Raw genomic sequence first — 25308 nt, forward strand, 5'->3', positions numbered from 1 at the left:
GGTCATGTGCTGCAGTCAGGGCCCGAAGAGACTCCATCTCTCTTCCTTCCTTGTTCCCTGACTAATCCTTTCCTTTTCTTACGATGTCAACTCTGTCTCCAGATAACCCGCAAACTTTCTCCTCCTCCACTGGTCCTCTGAGACCTGTGAGTGTCTTCTACCAGGTACCATGATGCAGAATTATCTCTTCATTTTTATTCTGAATTCAGTGTCCTACTCCTTTTATGTCCTGCTCTCAAGTAATAGTCAAAAATGAGCAGTTTTGTCATATTCACAAATTTGGGTGAGATTGGTAGCAGCCTACTGCGTTACCTTGCTCAAGGTGTGCTTACCTTTTAATAAAGGATGACTGCAGAGGGCAGATCTAAACCCAAAGCAGGAGACGTGGGTGTGGTGGAATTACATCACTGGCTGGTAGGACAGGGAGCAGAAGTAGGGCCAGACCTCTTGAGGCTCCTCAAGTCAAACCTTTCTAGAGAATTCTGGATGTCTGCACTCTAGAAGACGGTCCTAGCTGTCTGGATAACGTCACAAATGCACTTTTTAAAAAAAAAAAAAAAAGATTTTATTTTTTCCTTTTTCTCCCCAAAGCCCCCCGGTACATAGTTGTATATATTCTTTAGTTGTGGGTCCTTCTAGTTGTGGCATGTGGGATGCCGCCTCAGCATGGCCTGACGAGCAGTGCCATGTCCGCGCCCAGGATCCGAACCGGCGAAACCCTAGATTGCTGCAGCGGAGCTCGCGAACTTAACCACTCAGCCATGGGGCCAGCCCCACAAACGCACGTTTAAATGAAACTCAAGGACTCATTTTTCACATAGGTAGTGTTCAAGGCTATAGTAGTTTCCACCCTTAGAGGTAAGCTCACAAAGTTGGTCGTCAGTGTTCCCATAAAAATGGCCCCTCTTGATGATGGGCAGCTTATTCCTGACCAGTTTGTTTTTCCTGCAAGTGACCATTTGGTATGCGGCCAATGTCCATTGTGCTCTTATCAAACACTTTTCCCAAGACTGTTAAATGTTTCTCTGAGCATAATTTTAGCAAAGTCAAGTATAGAGTTCAACTTTATCACGTGCTACCCCCAAAATGATGTGTGAAATACAGATCATCAGCCATCAGATACTTAATAGGTTCCTGGGAAAACTGCGGGGGAAAGAGCTGTACATTTATTGAATCAAGATTTTTAAAAAGTCTTTTTATGCTATCTAAATGTCATAGTGTATCAATTGAATCTTCTCACTCTAAAGGTCAGATTACTAAATACAGTTATGTCAGCTCAAGAAACCTGAGCTACCATATTTTTTATGTTGACATACGTTTCTTTTTTTTGAGGAAGATTGGCCCTGAGCTAACATCCATGCCCATCTTCCTCCACTTTATATGTGGGACGCCTGCCACAGCATGGCTTGACAAGCGGTGCGTAGGTCTGTACCCAGGATCCGAACCGGCGAACCCCAAGCTGCCAAAGCAGAACTTGCAGACTTAACTGCTGTGCCACCAGGCTGGCCCTGACATACATTTCTTAATCGTAAGCAAAATATCTTTTTATGTTTTATTGGTAGCTACTAAATTAGACACATTTTGAAAATTTTTCTTCTCCAAGAGCTGTGCACCCAAGAAAAGGTTAAAAAAGTGAATAAAATGTAAATACAGAGGGTTTGCTTTTATAGGAATTTGCCTTTATGTGCTGGTTCGTGTAACAAAGTGTGTAATACTATTTACAGTAACAAATTGCTCAAGTATTGAAAACACTTTTTCAATCTTAAGGATTTCGGAATTGTAAAGACATTATTGAATGCATACATCACAGTATTAGGCACATAATTGGCATTCATGGAATGGCACTGGTTATCTAATTTCCTATGGTCCATTAAAGATCTAAGTTAGCAAAATTAGATTTGTTGTTACAAGGAAAGCCTCGTAGGTAATCTGAAATGTTCACGAGGAATAAATGTCCTCTCAGTGTCACGGTGGGGTTGATCTGTAGGAAAGGTAAGAGAGTACAGAATGTATTTGTAAAGGATGTACTCTTTTTAGTGATCATTAATGTGCATCTAAGAATTGATTTAGATAATGAAAACATGAAACGGAATTTAAGATTGTTTAGTAGCATGATGATTGTCATGCTTTATATACAAACATTATGTATGGGTCCCTTCCCCAGGGTTGTTTTGTAAGATGAACAATGCTGAGTTTGGGTCAACTTTTAGAGTTAGAACTTGAGGTTTTTGCCTGTCAGTAGAAAAGAGTAAATAAAGGCGTCATGCTTCTTTATGTGAAACATACATTCTAACAGTTCATTTCATTGCCTTTGTCATCTACTCTGGACCTTCTAGCTCAATGGCCCCAAACAATATACTTTGGGAGATGCCAACTTTGGTGGCGTCTGCTTAGATGTTAGCTGTGCCCGAGACCAGATTATATGCAATTAACAGAAACTTCCATCATTCTCCACTTCCAGACTTACTACAGTTAGAACTGAATTTTCTGAAGTAAACGTCCATTCTTGTTTCTCTATTAAAACCATACAAAAGAAGCAAAATGAGGAATTTTGTGACCTTGGAAGAAGATATGTACATAAATGTTCTTCGCAATGAATATAAGGTTAAGTAAACTTGTGACAATTTATTGAGAGGGTTTTTTTCCCCCAAAATTCTTTTATTTCTGTCGATGAAAATAAAAATAGATGGCTGAAATCTTCAAAGGTCAACCTCTTCTTCGATTTTCCTTTTTTCTATTGATGTTCATACTACTAATTTCACTACTCTGAAAAGTTGTGTGCTTTAACCAGACAATGCTGTGTAAGGAGAATAAAGTTTATTAGAAAAACAGAATAATCCAAGAAATGCGCTTTTTCCCTCAATGGCAGAGGATACAGTCAAAATATGCATATTTAAGGTCCTTTGTTGCAAGCTTCAATACACTGGGAAGCCCCTTTGACCCCTCCGATGGAGAGAGAAAAGATAAGCGTAGATTATCATCACCTGTCCACAATGTTTTAGTTTCTAGGGGAAAAAGAGGAAGCTTGAAGCATGTCTGACAACGATTCTGATTACAGTCTGCTCCAAAAATGCTGTTCTGTGGCTTGGCCCTCCAGTTCGAGTTTTTCTTTTGGAATCTGCTCAGAGCTTTCGTAGCCTCGATTGATGTAGAATCCGTTTCTGCCGTCGTCTGAATAATCTGTCCTGTTTGTGGGAGGCCAGGTTGAGTCTTCTGCCAGCTTTTTTTGCCAGTTCTTATACTGACTTTTAGAATAGAATCCAAATTGTTTCTTGATCAGCAGCCAGAGCTCTCGATTTTGAAGGATGGCATCCTGGAAAATTAGGTAGAAAAGAAAATCAAACCATCATCCATTAGCCTGTATCCAGGTGGCTCACCGCCACACCCTGTTCCCCCAGGCCCCCCTCAGCCATGTGCCTATTGCTGCAGCTTCGGTGGCAGTGTCTCCCTGCGGTCCCCACAAAGTCTAGCAGCTCCCAGGGCTCTTTACCTTGAGAAGCAAGAGCATGCTTGTGTTCGCAGTAATCTGCAAAAGTGTACAGCCTTTCATTTCCACAGATTTTCTAGTTAAATCCTGGCTGGTGATTCACTTAGATTTATTTTACTGCCAGACTGAAATGACTACAAAATAATGTACTTAAAATCCAGAAAAGAAAAGAAAAGAAAAAAAGCACTGCTACCTGCCACATGCCACATAGAAGGTGTCAAATAATGGTTTGTTGAATGAATGGATGACCTCTAGAAATCAAATGGGTTTGCTTTCCATTTTCTGGGTTCCCTTCTTTTTCATGTTCACATGCACACACAATTTTTACACATTTATAATAATAGAATTGGTCAAATTTTGCATTCCACTTTGTACTAAACTTTCTGTCATATACAATTTGTGGCTACGGTCTTCTTAATCATTTTAATAGTTGTATAATATTCCTTCAAATTGCTGTATAACTTTATTTAAACAGCATCTTACTTTGGAACAGTTGAGTCAAGTCTAATATTTCACCATTGTAGATAATGCCTTGTACATTATAATGTGCAATTAATACATTGTAAATAATGCTATTGTAGATGTATGAATACCTTGTAGATTTTCTTTTTGGGGATTATTTTTTTTTAAAATATAGTCTCCAAAATGGAATTCCTCAGTTAAAGAGTGAGGAATTTTATGCTCGTTATATACAAGATATTTGTGCGTATGTTTTAAATTGGTTGATCCCTTTTCCCAAGGAACTTAAAGTACATGAATCTTTTTTTCTTTTTTCCAACTGTCCCTTAAAAAAAAATAGTACCTGAGCCTTTCACTAAGGCGGTAAAGTCATTTAGTGACACTGAGTAAAAGAGAAATGCTGTAAGAGAAGACATTCCGGGGTAAGAATTGACTAGCCTGAGCAATGGCTTCCCTACTCTTAATTAAGGAAGCCCTCCTGAAGACGGTTCTTCACTCTAAAAGCTCTCATTGAATTTTAGAGTTGGAAGGTCCCCTGTCTAGTCTTTACTAGATTATCGAGAATACTAGAAAAGTACAATACAATGCCTTCATGTGAGGCAAAATTAGACTTAATTTGGTATTTTGCTTTCTATGCTACAGATACTGAGAGCATTTCTACGCATCCTTCAAAGAATTTTAAATAATTCTCCAAGGAATTTCCCCCAAAGAGAACATGGATGGTTTTTACAAACACTTAATAACTATCACTTTGGGGGACAAAAAGTGGTGGCTCTAAAAATGAGCGTCTGTTTAGAACAAGACCCTTTCTTTGTTTCTCTCTCCAGAAAAATAATAGGAGCCGTACAGAAATTACTTTACCTCTACCAAGAAGGCCACACAGAACTGAGCGAGGGCTGCCACCAAAATCAAAACTCTCCATGATGTTATGGTTGGAATGAACTGTTAAAAAAATATGCCATCGTTATATTTCGCATAGCTTCCACTTTGAGAAAACACGTATTAATTATTTAACTTATATATTTGTAAGAACTCTCTGGGCTTGGAGGGTAGGCATTACTTTCTCCACTTTGCAGACGAGAAGGTCAGTACCTTGACCAAGGACTCAAAGCCAAGAAATGAATGACAAAGCCAGAATTCAGACAACTGACGGCTCTTGGCCTGTGCTCCCTCTACTGCCTGATGATAGATGTTGAGTAGACATGCCCTGGGTCACAGACGTGAGACTGGGCATTTTCCAGCCTGTGTGTCTCTCTTCATTTCTATCTTTTCAAATAGATGGGAAGAGAGTATAAGATTAAATTATTCATCTAGTAATATTATTACCTACAAATCTCCCAAAGCAAAATGTACTTGGAATTCATTCTTTCAGTAAAATTGGCATATAGGTGAACATAAGGGGACAGAGTTCAAGTGTGTTTTCATTGAAATTAGGTGAAAATTTTCTGACAGTATCTTCCCAGCTCTACATCTAAGGGCTTGATGAAAGTAGGACTCACCCATTCCCCTCCTTTCAATGATTAAAGGGTACATAGTGATGACCAAATACACTTCTTTAATAGGTGTGAGCGCCACAACTTCCGCTGGCTGCCTCCATAGCAAAAAAATAGTTACACAGCCCCGCTTCTGACTCCCAAGAGCAGAATATGGATGACTGTGTAGGGGACAGAGCTGCACCGCCACCAGAGCCTCCACAGTGTCTAAACGCTCGCCTTTAATTCTCATCTCGATTCTGAGATGAGTTATTTCAAAGTGACACTTTTGTTTCCCTCAAGTGGCGACAGCCTGTCTCAGGGTTGTGAAATACAGCACACTGTGCGCAAGGGTGGTCCGGAGGAGGCTGTAAGATGGGGCAGCGGGTCGGTTCGTAGCACAGACCCTGGCTCTTTCCCTCACTCTTGCCACCGCCCTCATCACTTCTCCATCTCTTGCCCTGGAAATCACCTGTCACACTGCTTTGGGACTATTTGCTTATGTGATGGTCTCCCCTCCTAGCTTCTGAGCTACTTGAGAGCAGTGACCACCTCTTACTCGTCTTTGTAACCACAGTGCCAAGTACACCCTGGAGCTTCATAATGTTTCATAAATGACTGAATGGTCTAGGTTTTCATTTCCTAACTGCTTCTCTCTCCACAGCCTCTCTGCCGTCACAGGTAGCCTTCCTGCCATAATCTAATTAATCTGCTTCAATGTCCTGCTGAAAAACCTGCTCAGATATCTTCAGTGACTCCCTGTTGCTGGCCGCCTTCATCCATCCATGCCTTTCTCACACTCCACAGCACACGGCCTCCAGACTAGCCAAGTTTCCAGGTGTTCTGTGAAAGAAGCTTTGCTTTCGATTTTTATCGCTGCTGCCCTACATTCTTTTCCATTTCCAAGATAACTCCTTCAGCCCTCTCTGCTTGTCCTGGATGGGAACATCCCTACCTCTTCCCTAGCAAAATCCAGCCTGTCCTTCAGGTCCTAGATCAAGTTGCATGTCCTCCGTGTGAAGCCTCTCTTGGTAGCCACAGGCCCCAGAGAGAGCTCCTCCTTTCTATATTTTTCCCTTTTCTCTGTATCTTTACGTTCTTTTTAAGCATGGGTGGCTTCAAGTGGCCATGCTATCATTTCTCTCAGGTATGGCTCATCTTTGCAACAAAAGTATAGACTGGAGGTCAAGGGTCAATCCTTCTCTTTCTTTTATTTCTCTCACAATGCTGGGTCCAATAACCTCTTAATAAATTTAATTTTAACCCTGGATCAAGTGATGTACTTTGAAATAAAACTCCCGATGCTCAATGTCTGACAGACGAAAATGATTGGCCTATGTGTCTACTTTTTCTTAGTCCTCACAACTACCTTATAAAGCATTTCTCCTATATGTTGAAAAACATTAAACTGGAAGAATTATCATATCAATATATTAATTTTATTGTGCTAGGATAACATAGAAGATTAAAGTACCCCTAGTCTTTCAGGTGTGAACAGGATAAATGTACCCAACTGATGATGCTAATGATATGAAAATACTCAGAGGCTGGCATCTGTGAGATCCAGATACGTTATTTGCCCTTCCAGCCAGCAGGAATAGCCTCACAATATTCAGTGGTTGGAGAGAATATGTTATAACTGACTTGCAAATTACAATGCAAATATGATCCCATGGCACATAGGAGTCACGCCAGGTGTGCAATGAATACCACTCACCTCCATTCTGCGGTATATATCTTGAAAATCAGAAAACTGAAGGAAAATTGTGAGGCCCAAGGCAGATATCAGCAGCAATGAGAATATATCTGAAGAAACACCAAACATTATTTTTAGATGCTAAAGGAACGTTTCCTGTAATTTGGCACACATTGCAGAATCAATTATCTCTGTTGGGCAAACACCGGACACATCTTCAGATGTTTTGATATATCCTCGTATGTTTTAAAATATGGTCTAATGCTTACAAGACAAAGGTACCATCTTAAAATCTCCCCTCGAAAGGCTGTGTGTAGAAAGCTGCTAATCGAACGCTTTGTAGTAAACTCCATAGAGGAGTTATCTCAGCTGAGGAGTCCTGGGGGCTGGGACATCTTGCAGTGAGCAGCCCAGGAATGGTCCCCAGAGAGGCCCTGGTGCTTTATCGCTGTGTGTCAAGTGAGTGCATGCATGGATAAAGAGTCGGTCCTCTTGGCAGCATCTCATTCTTCTTTGTTGCCTAGGGAAGAAAGCCCAGTGGTCTTTGATTGACATTCAAGGCCTTCCAAAGCTGGTTCCAGTCAGCCTTTCTAAACTGATCTCCGATTGCTCTTCCTTGTGTGTCATAGGAAAGTTAAACCGCAAACCTGCTGTGTCCACAGAGGCCCAACACCTCCCAGCTTCTGTGCCTTTGTTCACACCATACCCTGTGTAGGTGATGTTCTTCTTGTCTTGGCATATTCCAATTTTTCTTAAAAAGCCCAGTTCAAATGCCACTTTCTCTTTAAAGAGTCCTTCATCCTCCCTTACAAGGTTTTATTCCATATGGTGTATATCACTCCCTGCTTTGCATGATCTTCATTTACGTACCAACTAGATTGTAACCACTTGAAAGTGACTTTGTATGTTTCTCTGAGACTCTGAACTTAAACGGTGTGTGAGAAACTAGCACGCGCACCTCCTGGGTTCTTTGTCTCCAACTCGGCCAAATCACTTTGCTTTGGGAAGCTAAACTTCCCAGGATGCACTGTGCCATTGTCACTGTTCTGATCCCCTAGCCCTGTCCACTCCCGTGTCCATCAGAGCCTTCACGCACTTTGCAGATGGTGCCTTATAGTGCTTTTTGATAGGATTAGCATGTTCAGGCCAAAACAGCGGCATTTAATCAAGGTTGCCATGGTATAAATGATTCTTACAATTCTCGAAATTTATAAACAAACTAGGTTTTCTCTTATACTCGCTCTTCTTCATTCATTCTAGCGTTGATGGTCTACTGACCCCCAACTCTATATAGGTCTATACCAAGCAGAAATCAGAGGCAACTGCCTCTCTCTAGCACGCCTTATGTTTTTAAGCCGCCAGAGCTGTTTTCACCCTTGGGCACCTACACCCACTCTCATATTCATCCAAGCCTCATTTTATGTATACAACTAGATGCTGCACCTCCAGAAGAATACCCAGGCTTGCTTGGGAGGGTGTGAGGCGGAGAGAAGAAATGCAGGAGCGGCATCTCCCAAAATAAAGCAATCTGAGCAGCTTGGTGATAAGAAGCTCCCAGGAATGGCTGGGTGGATTTTTCATTCATTTCCTTGTTTCCAAGTCCCAGCGACCGAGATGCGGGGAAGAAGATGATGCTCCAAATGTGCATCCCGATGAAGGCCTGGTACTCACTAGCATCAGAACTGAGTGCTGTGTACATCACCCTGTCCTCAGACTAATGATCTGAAAAGCAGGCCAGGCTAGTGCACGAATGCGCAGTGCGGAAACAAAATTATAAGGCTGTCGTCTTTAATTCAGCTCCGATTGGAAAACATAGTGAAGAACTGAAGTGAATGTTGCCCTCCTTGGTTAGTTGCTATTGATGAGGAAACTTGAAAGAATGGGGCCCTGTCTGCACGGGTGGTTTGGGAAGCCAAGTCCTGGCCAAGCCACTACAGATCGTTTTCAGATGAGGAAAGTGTTAGTGAATAGTCACATGTGTTTCCATGAAAATGTAATCTGTACTTTTTCTATATCTCATCATAAAGTTGCGCTTCTGTCAAAGGCTGTTAAGAAGGGTAAAGACCTTCCTGTTGTAGCAAAATAAAATTGCTTGTATATTTTAACACTAGTTCCAAGGACTTCTGGCTTGTAACCTTGAGAGAATATGATCTATTATAAGATTATATTTGTTAGAATATTTTTATGAAACTTTTTTCATTTAAAATTATCAGTTATGTTTGACGTAAGGGTTTGAGTTTACTCACAAGCTGTATGTCACTACAAGGTAACTAATTCAGCTCTAATTAACTCAGTTTATGTAAAAGGACTTTGTAGCTACTCTTCAAATTAAAGTTCCAGCAATGTCATATAACCTCCTTGTAAAATATGTTTGCAATAAAAAAAGGACTATAAGAAATTAGCTTTAAAACATAAAACAGAATCTTGATTTGTTGTGACAAGAGCCAAGGGCATTATCAAACATTGTATCAAAATTAAGAAAAATTACAAAAAATTCAGGAGGAAGTTAATAGAAAATATAAATTGAAGAAGATCTTAACATGTTCCCAAAACCTTTGACCAAACAGCTATACAAAAAAAAAGGAGGGGCCGGCTCCGTGGCCGAGTGGTTAAGTTCATGCGCTCCGCTGCAGCGGCCTAGAGTTCAGATCCTGGGTGCGGACATGGCACTGCTCGTCAGGCCACGTTGAGGCGGCGTCCCACATCCCACAACTAGAAGGACCTGCAACTAAAAATATACAACTATGTACGGGAGGTTATGGGAAGATACAGCAGAAAAGAAAAAAAAAAAGGGAGGAGATGAGACAATATGAAAACATAATTCCTAAAACTGGCTTAATATAGCAAATGTATATTTCTAATTTAGGAATAGGAACGAGACTTACTTTCCTGATATCTATGCCTTATTTAGAAAATTAGATATTAGAGTTTCTGCCCTTTGATGTACAAAACTGTAGCACATTTTCCAAAGCAGAAATTTTACAGGCTAGATTCTCTGATCATGACAATAAAAGGAAATTATTAACCAAATTCAAATGAAAAATCCCTCCTAAAATACAAATCAAAACAAAATCCTAAGAATCTGTTGACTCAAAAAAGAATTCAAGTCTGTTGTTAAGCTATTAAGACAAAGAATAGTAGGAGAATGAAAATAAATCCCTTCTCACTTGAAAATTAAAAATCACTATTCTGAAAACCAGTGAGTCAAAGAGAAAATTCAGTCATAATTAGAGACCTCTGAAAATGTAAAGACTGTAATCCAAACTACAATTATTGGTCTTGAATGCTTTTCTAACTTCAGAAGAATAAAAGACAACGTATAAATTATAGAGTCAATTCAAATGTTAAAAAAATTATTAAAGTAAAAAGAATGGAAAAAGCAAAAATTAACAAATTAGAAAATAGAAAGCATACACAACTATTAAGTCTGAGAGCTAGCTCTTTAAAAAAATGGTAAAAATACATTTCTGGCAAAAATAAATGAAAAATGACATATAAAATTAGGATGAGAAGATATTGAAAGAGTCATAGAAGGCATTAAAAATTATAAGAAAGTACCACCCAAAATCCTATGCTAAAGCTTGATAATCTCAATGAAATGGAATTATCTGGGCAAAAAAATTGTTATTTTAGGGGCAGACCTGGTAGCATAGTGGTTAGGTGCAGGTACTCTGCTTCTGCACCCCGGGGTTCGCAGGTTCAGATCCTGGGTGTGGACCTACACACCACTCATCAAGCTGTGCTGTGGCAGTGTCCCACACACAAAATAGAGGAAGACCGGCACAGATGTTAGCTCAGTGACAATCTTCCTCAAGCCAAAAGAGGAAGATCAGCAACAGACGTTATCTCAGGGCCAATCATCCTCACCAAAAAAATATAAAAATCATTATTTTGAAGAAACGTTTAAAAAGAGGATAACCTAAATCAATCCTTACAGAACTAATTCTTTCAAAAGAAGGATTTGGGACCAGATGATCTTACTGGCCTCCTGCAAATTATCGAAGAATAGACCATGTCTATTTATAAAATATTTTTCAGAGGAAAGAAAAAGTCCAAGAGTTTCACATCGAATACCCAAACTTAGCAAAATGCTGTATAAAAAACTTCAGACCAAGCTTATATAAAATGTAGATATTAAAAAACTAATAAGATTCAATTCAGTAAGAGTGTAATCCACCACAGATAAGTAGGATTTGCCCAAGAGAATGAAGATGACTTTTTAGTTATTGATGCTGTCTGACTCTCATCAACCCTGTGGACAGCAGAGCAGAACCCTGCCCAGCCTTTTTGCACTATCCTCTCGCCTTCCAGTGCTGTATCAGACTGTGCTCCACTGCTATTCATAGAGTTTTGATGGCCAGGTTTTTCTGAAGCGGGTGGCCAGGGCCTTCTTCCTAGCCTGTCTTAGTTTGGAAGCTCCACTGTCCACCATGGGTGACACTGCTGGTATTTGAAATACTGGTGGCATAGCTTTCAGCATCACAGCAACATGCAGCTGTCACTGTATGGCAACAGACAGATGGGTGGTGTGGCTCCTTGACCAGGAAACGAACCCAGTGCAGCATTGAGAGCACTGAATCTTAACTACTAGACCACCAGGGCTGGGATGAAGACGATTTAATAAGTTTATAATACAACACATTCCAGCAATAGATCAAACGAGAAAAAAGTATAATCATCACAGGAGGTGATGGGAGGGCATTTGATGAAATACGTCTCCCATTCTTGATTGTGAAACATACTCTGGATTGACTGAAAATAGAAGGGTTTCCGTGATGTAGCCTGCCTTGAACCAACATTCAAAATCATATTTACAAGTAAAAACTACTACAAGTATTATTATCAAGAAGTAGAACTATTTGCTTTCACCACTGTTATTTAACATTGTCTTGGGAATTCTGAACTCTATACTAAGATAGAAAATATAAAAAGGTATTTTTAGCTACTGGAAAGGGAAAAGGAATATTATTACTTGCAAATGTTAATAATTATCTTTCTAGAACACTGAAGAATCAATAGCAAAGTTCAGAAAGAGGTCTGTATAGAAAATAAATGTAAAGAGCATTAAAACTTTCACATGTAGGGGCTGGCCCCGTGGCCGAGTGGTTAAGTTCGCGCGCTCCGCTGCAGGCGGCCCAGTGTTTCGTTAGTTCGAATCCTGGGCGCGGACATGGCACTGCTCATCAGACCACGCTGAGGCGGCGTCCCACATGCCACAACTAGAAGGATCCACAACGAAGAATATACAACTATGTACTGGGGGGCTTTGGGGAAAAAAAGGAAAAAATAAAAAAATCTTAAAAAAAAAAAAAAAAAACTTTCACATGTATTAGTGAGAACCACATAGAAAAAAATGGGAAAAAGTCATTTACAATATAAATAAAAATATTTAAAAAACATAGAATTAGTTTCTTAAATAAATGTGCAGGAGAAAATTACAAATATTTACTAAGAGACACCAGAAAAGCATGAATAAATGGAGAGACATGACATGTTCTTAAATGTGATGACTAAATTCTGTAAACAAATGAATTTTTCCAAAGTATCAAAATCCCAAAGGTGATTTTTCTTGGAGCCTGACAATTTGTTCTAGAGTTTATCTGGAAAAATGGACAAGAAAGAAAAACAAGAAATTTTTGAAAAATGAAGAGCGAGGATAGACCAATTTTATTACTTATGAAAACTTATAAAACTATAATTTTTAAAGTACAGTGATAGATCAAGAACAGGCTGGCATATCAATGAAATGGAAAAAATAGTCTAGAAACTATATATAAATTAATATATAAGCATATAATATATATAGTTTTAATAAAAAATATAATATAAACTATGTTTATAAGAAAACCATAAATATACATAAATATAGGTATGATAAAAGTGACATTACATTCACTTGATGAATAAATGACCAAAAAGAATATTAAGTAATAAAACCTGCTAGGAAAACCAGTGACTAGTTGAATAATCTAGTTTGTTCTCTATGTCAAACTACATGCCAAAATTAACATTAGATTAAAAATGTGTTAAAAGAAATAACTAGGGCTGGCCCAGTGGCATAGTGGTTAAGCTAGAATGTTCTGCTTTGGTGGCCCAGGGTTTGCAAGTTCAAATCCCAGGTGTGGACGTACACCACTCATCAAAGCCATGCTGTGGCGGCAACCCACATAGAAAATGGAGGAAGATTGGTATAGATGTTAGCTCAGGGACAATCTTCCTCAAGCAAAAAAGAGGAAGATAGGGAACAGGTGTTAGCTCAGAGCCCATCTTCCTCACCAAAAAGAAAGAAAGAAAGAAAAAAGCAAGTAAGTGACAACCTGTCCAGTTTTGTAATATGAACAAACTCCCTGTGCATAAAGGCAATGGAAAAAAATTACAAAGGAATAAACAGCTCATACAAATAAATAAGAAATATAACAGCAAATCAATAGAAAAAATGGATGAAAATGTAAATAGATAATTCAAAGAAGAAATGGCTAAGAACACGAAAATATGTTTATCCACACAGGTGATCAAAAAAATGCACAGAATGATTATAGTAACTTGACCCATGTTATAAAGCTACTAAGAGGTCAGGTTGTATTTGAATTGGTTAGAAAGCCTTTTACAAAATATCTTGACATCTATGCACGTGCTTAGAATCACTCTTGATGACTCACAATAGGGCAGGATTCATGTGAGCATTCAATAACGCATAGGCCTATCTGCCAATGTGCAGGTTTCTGCCTAGGGGCTCGGCCACCTATGAAAATGACCATTCAGGACTCAACTTCAGAATAATGCAATTGTTTCCTTCTCAGCCCATCATTCCACCAGTGAGCCGCAATGCTGGGGAGGGTGGGAGAGGGGGGAAAACATTCAAAAAGAAAACTTAAACTTCATATACTTACAGTTTGTGTAGATGGGTTTTCGAAATGGCTTTCCCTTAGAAAAGATAAAGGCTACTGCGATACAGTTGATGGTGACAATGGGCCACAGTGTGGTGCTCTCGAAACTTAAAACTGAACCAGGGTTCAGAGTTGCATTTCCAGCCCAGTTTCTTTCCGCACTCCCATTTGTTGAGAAATTACTTTGGTTGTCCAGAAAGCACTTACTACAAAAGAAACACCCATGGTTATGGGACTTTTTATTCTATTTTTATCCAGCTGGTGGGAAAAAAAATAGGTAATCACTACTACCAGACTGCAGCTTTCCAACTGTTGCAGCCAGTAGCTACCAAGACATATTTTGTTCGCCTCTTGCAATGACAGAACGGAAATAAAATTCAGGAAGTCGAGGCCGTTCTTCACCCAGCATCGCATTTACAACGAGTGATGTGTCTTGGAAGGGCTCATATGACAATTTTCTGTGGAGTTCCTTTCAATTCAAAGAAAACGAACTCTGTGTGTGTGTGTGTGTGTGTGTGTGTGTGAGAGAGAGAGAGAGTGTGTGTGTGTGTGTGTGTGTGTGTCTGAGTGTGTGTGTGTGTGTGTGTGTGTGTGAGTGTGTGTGTGTGGTGTTTTCGCTCTCATGGACTAAGGTAAGCTTCCTCACTTGGGTCTTGAGTTTGAATCTGCCCACTCTAATCCACTCTCCTCACACAACGGAAGGCTCTTCCTGAGGACCCGAACGTGACGCTCTCCGGTTTATGAGTGGCTGTGGCTCTGTTTTGCTAATAAATTACATTCAAACTTCTCAGGCAGGCCCAGGAGACCTTCACGCTCTGGTCTCAAGCTACCTTTCCCACCTTATCTTTTGCCCAGTCCTCCCAGGCTCCTTAAACTCCAAACATATAGAAATATTCCCTGTTCCCCAAATATCACAATGCGCATGTCAGGAGTCAGACGCGCTATTGCCTCTAACATCACTCCATCTGAACCAGCTTTCCATTTGCTGCCAAGTGTACCCAGCGCCTCCCTTTCCTCCCTCTACTGCTGCATTTAGCTCATTGTTTTGTAATTATTCGTTCATATATTTTTATTTTCCATCCCTGGGATGAGAGTTCCTTGAATTTGGAACTTTTCTTTTGGTTTTCTTTTTCTGTTTTACTCATATTTACAACAAATCCTTAGCACCTAGCCAAGCGATGCCACATAATATTTCCTCAGAAAAATATTTATTGAAGATATGGGCTTTCCTAATCCTGATTGATCTGCTTACAATGTTGATTTTTTTTTTTCAGTAATCAAATCCACAAATGAGATTTCGTGTTCAGCTTGAAACTTTTTATTACTATTATAACTGTTTATAGATAAAATTCATTTCTCAATTGTGAACTCAAATGCAAGACTTAAGTCTTATTATGCTTGGCTCCCTAGGGTCCCAAAATGTGCTTTGCATACAGCATATGTTCAGTTAATGTTTGCTGAATATATCAGTGAAACAATCAGTAGTCACAAGGCATTCTTGCACAAAGGGGACAGACAGACTAGAAGGCCTGTATTAGAGTTTGACACCAAAATGTATCTAACCCAATATACTTACACTGCAGATAAAGTTGAGGACTAGCATGGCATAGCCAGATAGTGACAGAGACTACCCATCCATCCTCACTCTTCTGGCTACACCATGTTGTCTTCTAGATTCAATCAGAACTTTGCTTCTCTGAATATATGCACTCCAATTTGGGGAAAAATCTGGTTTTGAAATAAAAATGAATTCTACATTCCAAGGAATAAATTGAATTGCTGACTTTTGGGTCTAAATGACATGTTAGACATCATTTGGTAGTTTTCAATCTGTCTTTCACTGATTCCTGGGACTCTGATGCCTTCAAGATCACAGTGGAGTGAGCAGGAGTTTCCAGAAGCCCTACTTCAAAAGAAGCAGCTCTTTTCTGGCCTTTCCTTGCGGAGGTCGGGCAGGCTTTGTCAGAGAAAATGAAGTTTGAACATCTGTACTACAGTTCACCTCATCTTACCCTTAGTTTACAGTTAAAGAAATTAAAGCCAGGGAGATGAAGAGACTTGCCCTGAGTCTAGTATTCACTTCAATCAGAATAATGATACCATCACGTAACATTTTAATTTAACATTCATTTGAAAACCCCAAACTAATTTAAGCAAATTTCCCTCGTATATCAGGGGCCAGCTACTACAGCCCTTAGACCAAATCTGACCCAAATGTTTTTGTAAATAAAGTTTTATTGGAACACAGTCGCACCCACTTGTTGACATAGTGTCTGTGGCTGCTTCTTCATAACGATAGTAGAGCTTGGTAGTTGCAAAAGCGACCATCTGACCAAAGCCTAAAATATTTACTATCTGGCCCTCTCTAAGAAGTGTTTGCGGACCCCTGGTCTATACGATATCCAAACCACCAGGGAATGAATACGATCATTCAGTCAACCAGCTGTGAGATGCATTCATGAACAACAGGTGTGAAGATATTTTCCCACCCTCTCCACATCGCTTACCCCAGGACTCTACCCATTAACTGTGTTCTGTGTTCTTTCCCGTCATCAGCCTTTTGCAGTGTGGAGACACAACATTTGTTAATTAAAATTTGAGCGTATGCGTTCAAACCAAGTTGTACAATGTCATTGGGTACTCACTGTATCACCTTCAGAAAGGAAAACTAAGAAGTGGACTTTACCTGTATCTGTAGACTTCACAATACCAGGGCTGCTGCTTCACATAGAGAAATGCACAGATCTGCACAATGCAGGTGAAACAGACATTCAAAGAGACTGAGAGCAGCAGAGGAGGAGACAGGAGATGTCCTGCTGGTCGGTATGGGGCCAGGTTTGGGTAGGCATGAGTTGAACTCACTGAAAGATAAACGCGTTTTTCCCATTGCAATTTCATTGTTGAGAATAAAAGATTGAGCTGCATTTTATCTTAAGTCTTGCATTGGGCTTCAGACTCAGTAACATGAATCGAGAGTTTACATCTAGGTAAGCACATTGCCTAGCTGCATATCCAATGCTACCAGACTTTACCTCTTCCATGCTTTCGTTTCACCTTCAGAAATGAAAAATAATGGTTAAAAGTCCTGTAATTGAAACATTCATGATATTGCATGATGCAAATATTTTCCCCCACAACCTGACTGACCAGGAATGATATGTAAAAGAGGAAAATGGCCTTCCACATAGATTAGCAGTACTATTTATCTCAATGATGATGAGAAAGTGGGGAGTTAAGATGAGGAGAATAAGGAGGCATCTAGCTAGACTAATCTTCAAATGCTGGGAAATTTTTTTTAAAGTATTCACTCTATTATTTGTTCAGCCAACCGTCTCTGAGCACTTTAGTGCCCCAAGATAGATGCTAGAGGTGCGCTCTGTTCCCTCCTGGATAAGCGTAGAAATGGAGAACTACTAGGATTTATTGTTTTTAATTTAAGAGGTTCGCGATGAGCAGAGACTAAACAGAACAACTACAGAAAAAATGACTACACCCTTCTTAGAAGCCATATTTTCTAACAAGTTGATGAAAATGGAATGTTCTTTACTTCTTAGGGCAGAGCAGGAAAAAAGCATGGGAAGGTCAGGAATTAGACACATCACATTTAAAGATTTATATCATAGTCATGTTTCAGTTCTTGTCTTCATATCTGTCACTTCTTCCCTTTTCATGGCTTATCACTGGTTTCTTTGACGTAAGGAAGAAAGCAGGGTGTGTATGCTTAGATTTGCATTCATGCTTGTAGGGGCAGGGCTGTGGGGAGTGGGTGTCCTGTTTGGGATAATAAAACTCTAAAGTACGTCTTCAGTTTGCTCAATGTGTGTTCTGGGGTAACCACGGAAACTCTTTGGTACTTCATTTTCTCATGCATAAAATGAATGTGTTGAAATGTCTAAATGTTCTCCAAAAGACTCTTCCAATTCATTTATTCTAAAGCTCTGTGACTATCTAAGGCTTCATCTTTACCAATTCCATCAAGATTTCCTCAGGAGGGTGCTAGGCATGAGGTTGTCAGTTATGCAGAGATGAGAAGGACATTTCATCTGCCATCGAAGAGCATGAAGTCCAATGGAAGACGCAGATAGAGTGTATAATAAAGAAGTTGGTTGCCCTTTGTCCCAGGTATCTAGGAGGTTCCCTCTAAATCCCTGGAATAAAGAATTTGACTGGCTTTTTTTCTTTGCTGAGGAAGATTCACTCTGAGCTATGATCTGTTGCCAATCTTCCTCTTTTTGCTTGAGGAAGATTTGCCCTGAGCTAATATCTGTGCCAATCTTCCTCTGTTTTGTATGTGGGTCACCACCCCAACATGGCCACCGATGTCTGCACCTGGAAACTAAACCCAGGCCACCGAAGCAGAGCACACCGAACTTAAGCACTAGGCCACAGGGCCAGCCCCTAGAATTTGACTGGCTTTTATCCCCAGTTTCTGGGATGTATTCTCTAAATCCTTGACTTTTTCCTGAGTTGAGAGGAGTGTCTTTATTATTCATGGTGGGCTTTGATAGTTTGAACTAACAAGATGACTGATGCTGGGCCCAAAGAAATTTTGTGCTAAGATGACTCAGGATGGGAGCAGGTCATGCCAAAAAGACCAACTGTGTGATTAGATGGTTGGGGCTTTAAGCCACTTGATATCAGCCTGACTTTCAGATAGAGGAGGAGAGCTAGAGATTGAGTTCAACCTCATGGCCAATGATTCAATCAATCATGCCTACATAATGAAACCCCAATAAAAACTCCAGACACCAAAGCTCAGTTGAGCTTCCCTGTTTAGCAATACTCTTCCTATTTTCACACGTCGATGTGCCAGGGGGGTGAGGCAAACTGTCTCCCCAGGGAGAGGACAATGGAATTGTTATGTTTGGGACCTCTCAGACCTTGCCTTACGTGTCTCTCCCTTTGGCTGGTTTTGATTTGAATCTTTTTGTTATCACAAAATTGTAATCATATGTCTAGCACTTCTCTGAGCTCTGTGAGTTGTTGATATGAATTACTGAACTTGAGAGGGTAGTAAGAACCTCCAAATTTGTAGCCAGCTAGTCAGAAGTGCAGGTGGCATGGGTACGCCCAAACTTACAGCTGGTGTCTGAAATGAGAGCACTCTTGTGGAGGCTGTGCAGCTTGTGAGGTTTGGCCTAATTTTTGGGTAGTTGGTGTGAAAAGTCTTTGCATGGGCACACAAGGAAGAGACACACAATGTGGGCTATGGTCAGTGCCAACAATGAGTGCAAGAAGACCATGCTCTGGGCTGCAGAAGGTGGAAGCTGTAGTGCTTGGAGTTCTCTTTGAGCTCCAATATCCAAGGTAGAGTGTGGCCATAGAGGTCATAAAGAGGCTGTGGGTAGGGGAGAGAGGTGCAATTGCATCTCTGTGCATCTGGCTTTTAACTTTTTGGTCTTCGCTTTCCCAGAAGCTTATTGAGTTTCTGGCTTTTCTTTTATACAGGGACAGTGGTAGATTGAATTATTGGCCTCATCATGGCAGAGTGTACTTTAATATCCCTTAATTTTGGTTTCACTGTGTGATTTTCTCTGGCCAAAGAGATGTTAACAGAGGTTTGCAGCCCCCTTGCATGGCTAGGCTTTCTGTGATACACAATGAGAACATGCCTGGGTCTGTCCATTCAGTGTGGCCCCAGAATGAAAAATGTGGAGCAGGCCTGAATTAATCCCATAGCCTTACCTGCGAGCAACTGATCTACGTCCTAAAACAGAGTGGCTCAGCTGAGCCCACCTGGATCACCTGAATGACAGTCAACCTACAGAGCAACGAGTGGGCATTGTAAGCCAATGACTTTTGGGAGAGGTACGTTATGCGGCATCACTGTGGCAATAGCTGATTGATACAGAATCCTTACATAAAGAATATCTTAACTTTTTCCATATTAGAAATTCCTAATACTTTCTGACAGGGAATTTGTATACCTGACTAAAAATAAAAACAATGGCTAGCATTTTAGGGCCCCTGATAGGTTCCAGAGGTTATGCTAAGTGTTTTAGAAACGTAGTCTCTATGTCTTTAAAAAGTAGTGCAAAAATAGGTATTTTATCTCCTAGTTTACAGGTGAAGAAATTGGGGTTCAAAGAAGTAGGGTCCCTTGTTTAAAGATCACAGTTAGTGAGTTTCAGGGTGGTGATATAAACTCAAGTTTGTGTGATTGTGAACCCCATTTTCTCTGCTCTACAGCGTATTACAGGGGGATGGATCTTCTGAATTAGAAAGGATAAAATGGGGAGCCCTAAAGTATAAGCTTGGATAGCATATTGTTTCCCAGCAGCCAGAAGAACTTTTCTGAATTGTCCAGGTTGCCTTAAAATGATAATGATGCGTGCTGTCAGATTGCGTGCAGAGGAATGAAAACTCGTGAATTGTTCTATTTTGTTCCGAATTAATCACTCTTTCCTCTGAGTTGCCACGGCACCTTACTCATATTGCTGCTATACGAGGGGCCCTCGTAGTAAATCTAGTTGTTTACACACGCACTCGGCAGACTGTGAGCCCTCTGAGGGAAGGAATCCTCTCTCATTCCTGTCCTTTACTGAACCTCACCCAGGGCCTGCTGTATGCAAGGACTTAGCAGATTCAAATTCTATTCTCAAAGTATAGTTTTTAATCATTCATCATCATTTAGATATAATGTAGGTGTGCCTCTCCCAAATAGTTGGCTTCCTTTATATTATGGACATTTCAAGTCATGTACGTTCAATTTCAGGAGGTTCATGAACTTACCTAAACTATATGCAAAATGTTGACTGTGCATCCTGAGATTTTTAAGGTGAAACAATCTATATCCTCCATTAGATCCTCCAAGGGGACCAAGACCCAGAAAAGATTAGGAGTCATTGAAGCACTGATGGGATTTATGTAGGAGATGTGTTGACATAATGGATGAATTCCCTCCGACAGCCTCCTTCCCTAGGCACTGCCTCCTCCCATATTTGGGGTGGTTGGCCTAAACAAACCTTCATTCACAGAAATGATTGGCCTAGATCTAGGCATCTTACCCAAGTTAGGTCAATAAATTTTCTCTCCAAAAGATTTGCAAATGAGACACTGAGAGGCTGAGTTAATTAGCTGTGGGAAGACAAGCAGAAAGGTTATGGAGAGTCAATAATAGAGTCACCATTTAGGGTCATTTGCAAGGTGAATGAGTAGAAGTGAGATGAAACAGTAAGAACAGAAAGAAGAAGAAAGAGACAAGACAGCCTCTTGGAAATAAAGAAAGCAGTCTCTATTTTTCACCCTTTAATGTTCTGGCCCTCCTCAGGCCCAGGTGCTTTTGAGTTTCTGTTCTCAGATTTTTTTAAGAATTATATTCTTAAGCATCCCCTTTCCTTTATTTTCTTAATCTAATCTGAGTGGATCTTGTTGAAGAGAACAGAGACGTAGCTGAAACAAACTCCTTTCGGGATGGCTTCTCTACCTATTAGGATCAAACTGGACTCTAAGACATGCATTTTCTTAATTGACTTTCCTGGATTCATCTTACTTTTCTCCTTCATTTTCTCTTTAATATGTTCTATCTTGTCTTATTAGCACCTTTGTATGTTGCCTTAAAATCTTGTGGGAAAAAGGTAGGGTGTGTATAGATAAGCAAGTTAACAAATCAAATATGTGATGGTATTGTCTTTGTCCTGTACTAATTCAGGCTTAAGGTTGAAAGCCCTAACCTGGAAGTGTAGGTACCTTGGTCAGAGTTATTTTACACTGATCACCCCACCGCCAGTGACTCCAAATGTCTATTTGAATGTCCACAGTTCTCAGCATGGTAGTCAAGATTCTGTGATCTGACCCAACTCACCTTTTCAAATTTTATCTCCTGCTGTTTCTTTTCACAGACCCTACGGTGAGGCCAAATTGAAAAACTCATGCCCCCTACTTATCAGCTTTCTCTTGCTCATGCTGGTTTCTTCTACTTGAAATGCCCTTCTTTTAGTAAAAGATATTTGAAATCTATCCATCCTTGCTATTTTGGTACAATGTTACCTCTTCCATGAAGCCACTCCCAGTATCTCTCTCTTTTCTCTATTGCCATCTCCTCCCTCAGCCCAGATTATCAGAAACAACCTCTCCTTTCTCTGAACTCCCAAAGCTTCTGCTGTTTTCTGCCACTCACTACTTTCCACCTGCATTTCATTCATTCATGTATGCGAATCTCCCACTAAGCTCTTAAATCCAGCAATCAGCTTTTTTATGCCCCAGGCACCTGTGTGCCTAATACACAGTAGGAGATGAACATGTCTAGGGGGATGTTGTAGGGGTTTTTCCTTTTGTCTGGGGAATTTTGTTGAGCCTTATATTTGAGGCAATGAAGGGTAAGTGCGAATTTAATGTAAAGAGAGATGACTGCCATATCTCCAGTGTACCTACAAAGTGGGATCCATTCTGGTCCTTCAACTGTAAGCATGTCCCTGCTCCCCACAATTACCTATGTACAGACTATATAAGAGAAAACTACAGAGATTATCAAGAGATTCTTTGAAAAGAATTGTTAGGAGGGGCAGGAATTGTGGTTTCTTTCCCAGCATCACCCTAAACCAAATGAGGGGAGGTCATAAGAACCACTTTAGGAGAGGACCGAAGTGTTTTTGAGGAGGAAGATGGGCTTGCTCATTCTCCCGTTGCAATATCAGAGGGAAGAGAGAGGGGGCAGCAGTGAGAGCAACCTATACATCTACTATATGGTAGGTCAAGTAGAAGCTATGGGAATTAGCCAGGCTAGAGCTGTCTTGAAAGGAATCTGCCCAATGGGGCAGTCTTCTGGGGCCCAGTAGTAGAAAAGGGCTTTGTGGTATGTACCACTAGGAGGCAGTTGCTGAAAGGAATCCTGAGGAGTCAGAGGGAGAGAGCACCACCCAAGTCAAGGAGTGGTCCAGTCCAGACCAATCTACAGGGAATCTCTGAAGAACCCAAGAACTAGCCAATGAGCCCCATGCAAATTGCCTGAATGTAGATGCCTGCCATGTTAGAGGGCACTTGGCAGGAGAGAATTACAGCAGCTCCACTTAAATAAAAAGTCCTTTGCTCTTCTTGCTCTCATCTTCGCTGAAGCAGGGTTAGAGAGTAGGTCACACAACAAAAGTAGAGACCATGGCTTTCTCTCCCACTGCTTGCTCCAAGCCATAGGGCAGGCTTGATGTAGGGGAAGCAGAGCTTTAAAATGAATGAAAACACGAAATGTTAATTTACAATACTTGGACTTTTCATATCTAAAGAGGAGATCATTTTAACATGTGGAATTGGCCAGGAGATGATCAGCCTATGCGGTGTCTGAGCTTGCAGGGGTAGAAAAGCAAGAGTGTTTGAAGGCAGAGGATAAAAAACAAAAAAAATGGCTGTTTCCTGATTCTGTTTCTCACCTTCAGCAATCTACCCTTAGTCCAGCCCATTTACTGAACCAGCTACACATTTGTTGAATATTAGAAAAAGTGTTGTCATTCTGATAGAACATTATGCCTCTGGTCTATCAGCCTTCTGAGACTGTTTTCTCCCACTGGTAACAATGGTTCTGCCTTGAGTTATTCTAACTCTCCTTCTGAGCCCACTCTGAGATGAGAGGCTAAGTTTCATTGGATGACCAACTGTTATGAGGGTCAACAGGCCATTGCCACGGGAAAGACTAAAGTACACCCACCACCATGGGAGTCAAATTCATAACCAATATCATAGAATTAAGTGTGTAAAAGCTCAAAATAACTTGCTCAAGGTCATCTAGAAATTCTGACTAGCAAGGCTAGGACTAACACTCATGTATTTGGATTTCTAATCAAACAATCTACTTGTACACAGTCTAATTCTTTGCAAGAGCTCATCAAGTTAGCCAGTCATCTCAAAAGAAGAAAAAACCAACAGGTACAGTGTGACATTATTCATCCTGCAATGAGCACTTACAATGTGTGATGCACTGTGCTGTACACTTTCCATGCTTTATTTTATCTGATCCTCACAACCCTATGAGGACATTTGTCAAAGGTCACAGAGATAGGGAGTGATGGAGGATGGCCGTGGCCTTCACCTTCACACTACTGCCTGCTAGTTTAGCTCTTGGAACTTCCTGGTGCTCTTTTTTCTTTTTAGCATCATTGACCATATTCAGAGGTAAATCATGCAAATTGCTTAAAAATATCCAGCATTGCAGAAGCAATATCATTGATTCAAAATTATCCAGTCATGAATATTAATAACATGTAGAAAAATATTTTAATGGGCTATGAATAGACTTTTCAACCCTGAGAATCAAAATTGGTATTACTTATGTCTCTGGTACTAGTAAATTTTATCATTGGGTTGATATAATAAACGATTTCAATATCAATTTCGTATTTTAAGATGCTACATGAAATTCTCAAGGTTATTAATATCCTGCCTTGCCTGATATTTTATCTGTTATTTTTCATAGCACTTTCACTGTTGAACAAGGAAAAAGAGAGGACTATGCCATTCTTTTTCTTTGCTCTCTGTTGAAACAGTCACCTTCCTCACTTATTAAGAGTTAGTATGAAGCCCTGAGTTCCTTGATAGGAAATGCTTTATCAGTATCATCTCAAAGGAAGGAAATGAGCAATAGCTGCTGTAAGCCACACCTTGCTTTTGAAAGAATTCCACTAGAATAAAATGCTAGCATTTGTTCCCACATATCAAAGACCTAGCAAAAATCTGGTTTCATGCCAATGTGAAGCATAGCTGAATAATGGAAAGTGACCTTTGGGTTTTAACGATTTCCCTTTCCAGATTTATTGCACATTTTCTATGTACAAGACACAAACATACAAAGAACTCAAAATACGTTGACAATTTTATGAGGCTAAGACTCCTAAAATTTGCCATCAAGATATTTTAATGCCAAGTCTGAGAACTTGAAACCTCAAGTTACTCCCAAAACCACTTTCAGAAAATTCATATGTGATGACGTTTCAGTAGCTAAGGTACATCTTTCTCAGAGGCTCTTATTTGTATGATATGGATGAACACAATAATATAGTTTACTTTGCTAAAGAGCTTACTTGTTAAACAGACCATCAAGGTAATGGCAACATCTTGCATGAGATACTGGTAATTCCCAAAGAGTTGTAGTTGCTGAAAAGGAAAGAAAAGTAAATATGTGTTGATTCTGCCATTATAGCATTTTTATCATCACCAACACTCCTTTTGAAAGTAGTCAGGAAGCAACTGTTTTTTTTCTCTCCTCTTAAGGAAAAAAATGACTTATCTAAGATCTTTAGCATCTCATTGGATAGAATGAAACCAGATCACTGTTCTCCCAGTGCTTAACTTAATTCCAGATTAGCAACGAGAGTCAGTCAG

The 25308-nt window shown here is 40.1% G+C and overlaps 1 protein-coding gene across 2 annotated transcripts in view; it reads right to left on the reverse strand.

Moving 5' to 3' along the window:
- Positions 1–1657: 1657 nt before the first annotated feature.
- ATP13A5 (ATPase 13A5) overlaps positions 1658–25308 on the reverse strand; it is a 105072-nt gene continuing 81421 nt past the window's right edge. Inside the window, exons 25-30 of one of the 2 annotated variants that reach the window (XM_008534951.2) lie at positions 25008–25080; positions 16688–16862; positions 14005–14207; positions 7136–7224; positions 4808–4888; positions 1658–3313 (exon numbers count right to left, since the gene is read on the reverse strand). In XM_008534951.2, coding sequence (XP_008533173.2) covers positions 3053–3313; positions 4808–4888; positions 7136–7224; positions 14005–14207; positions 16688–16862; positions 25008–25080 — 882 coding nt within the window. In that variant the 3' untranslated portion in view covers positions 1658–3052. Of the gene's footprint in view, positions 3314–4807; positions 4889–7135; positions 9843–14004; positions 14208–16687; positions 16863–25007; positions 25081–25308 lie in introns of both variants that reach the window. The other variant, XR_011529145.1, reaches the window with a different exon arrangement.

This window comes from Equus przewalskii, chromosome 18 (genome assembly GCF_037783145.1).
Source record: "Equus przewalskii isolate Varuska chromosome 18, EquPr2, whole genome shotgun sequence".
Taxonomy (NCBI): Eukaryota; Metazoa; Chordata; class Mammalia; order Perissodactyla; family Equidae; genus Equus; species Equus przewalskii.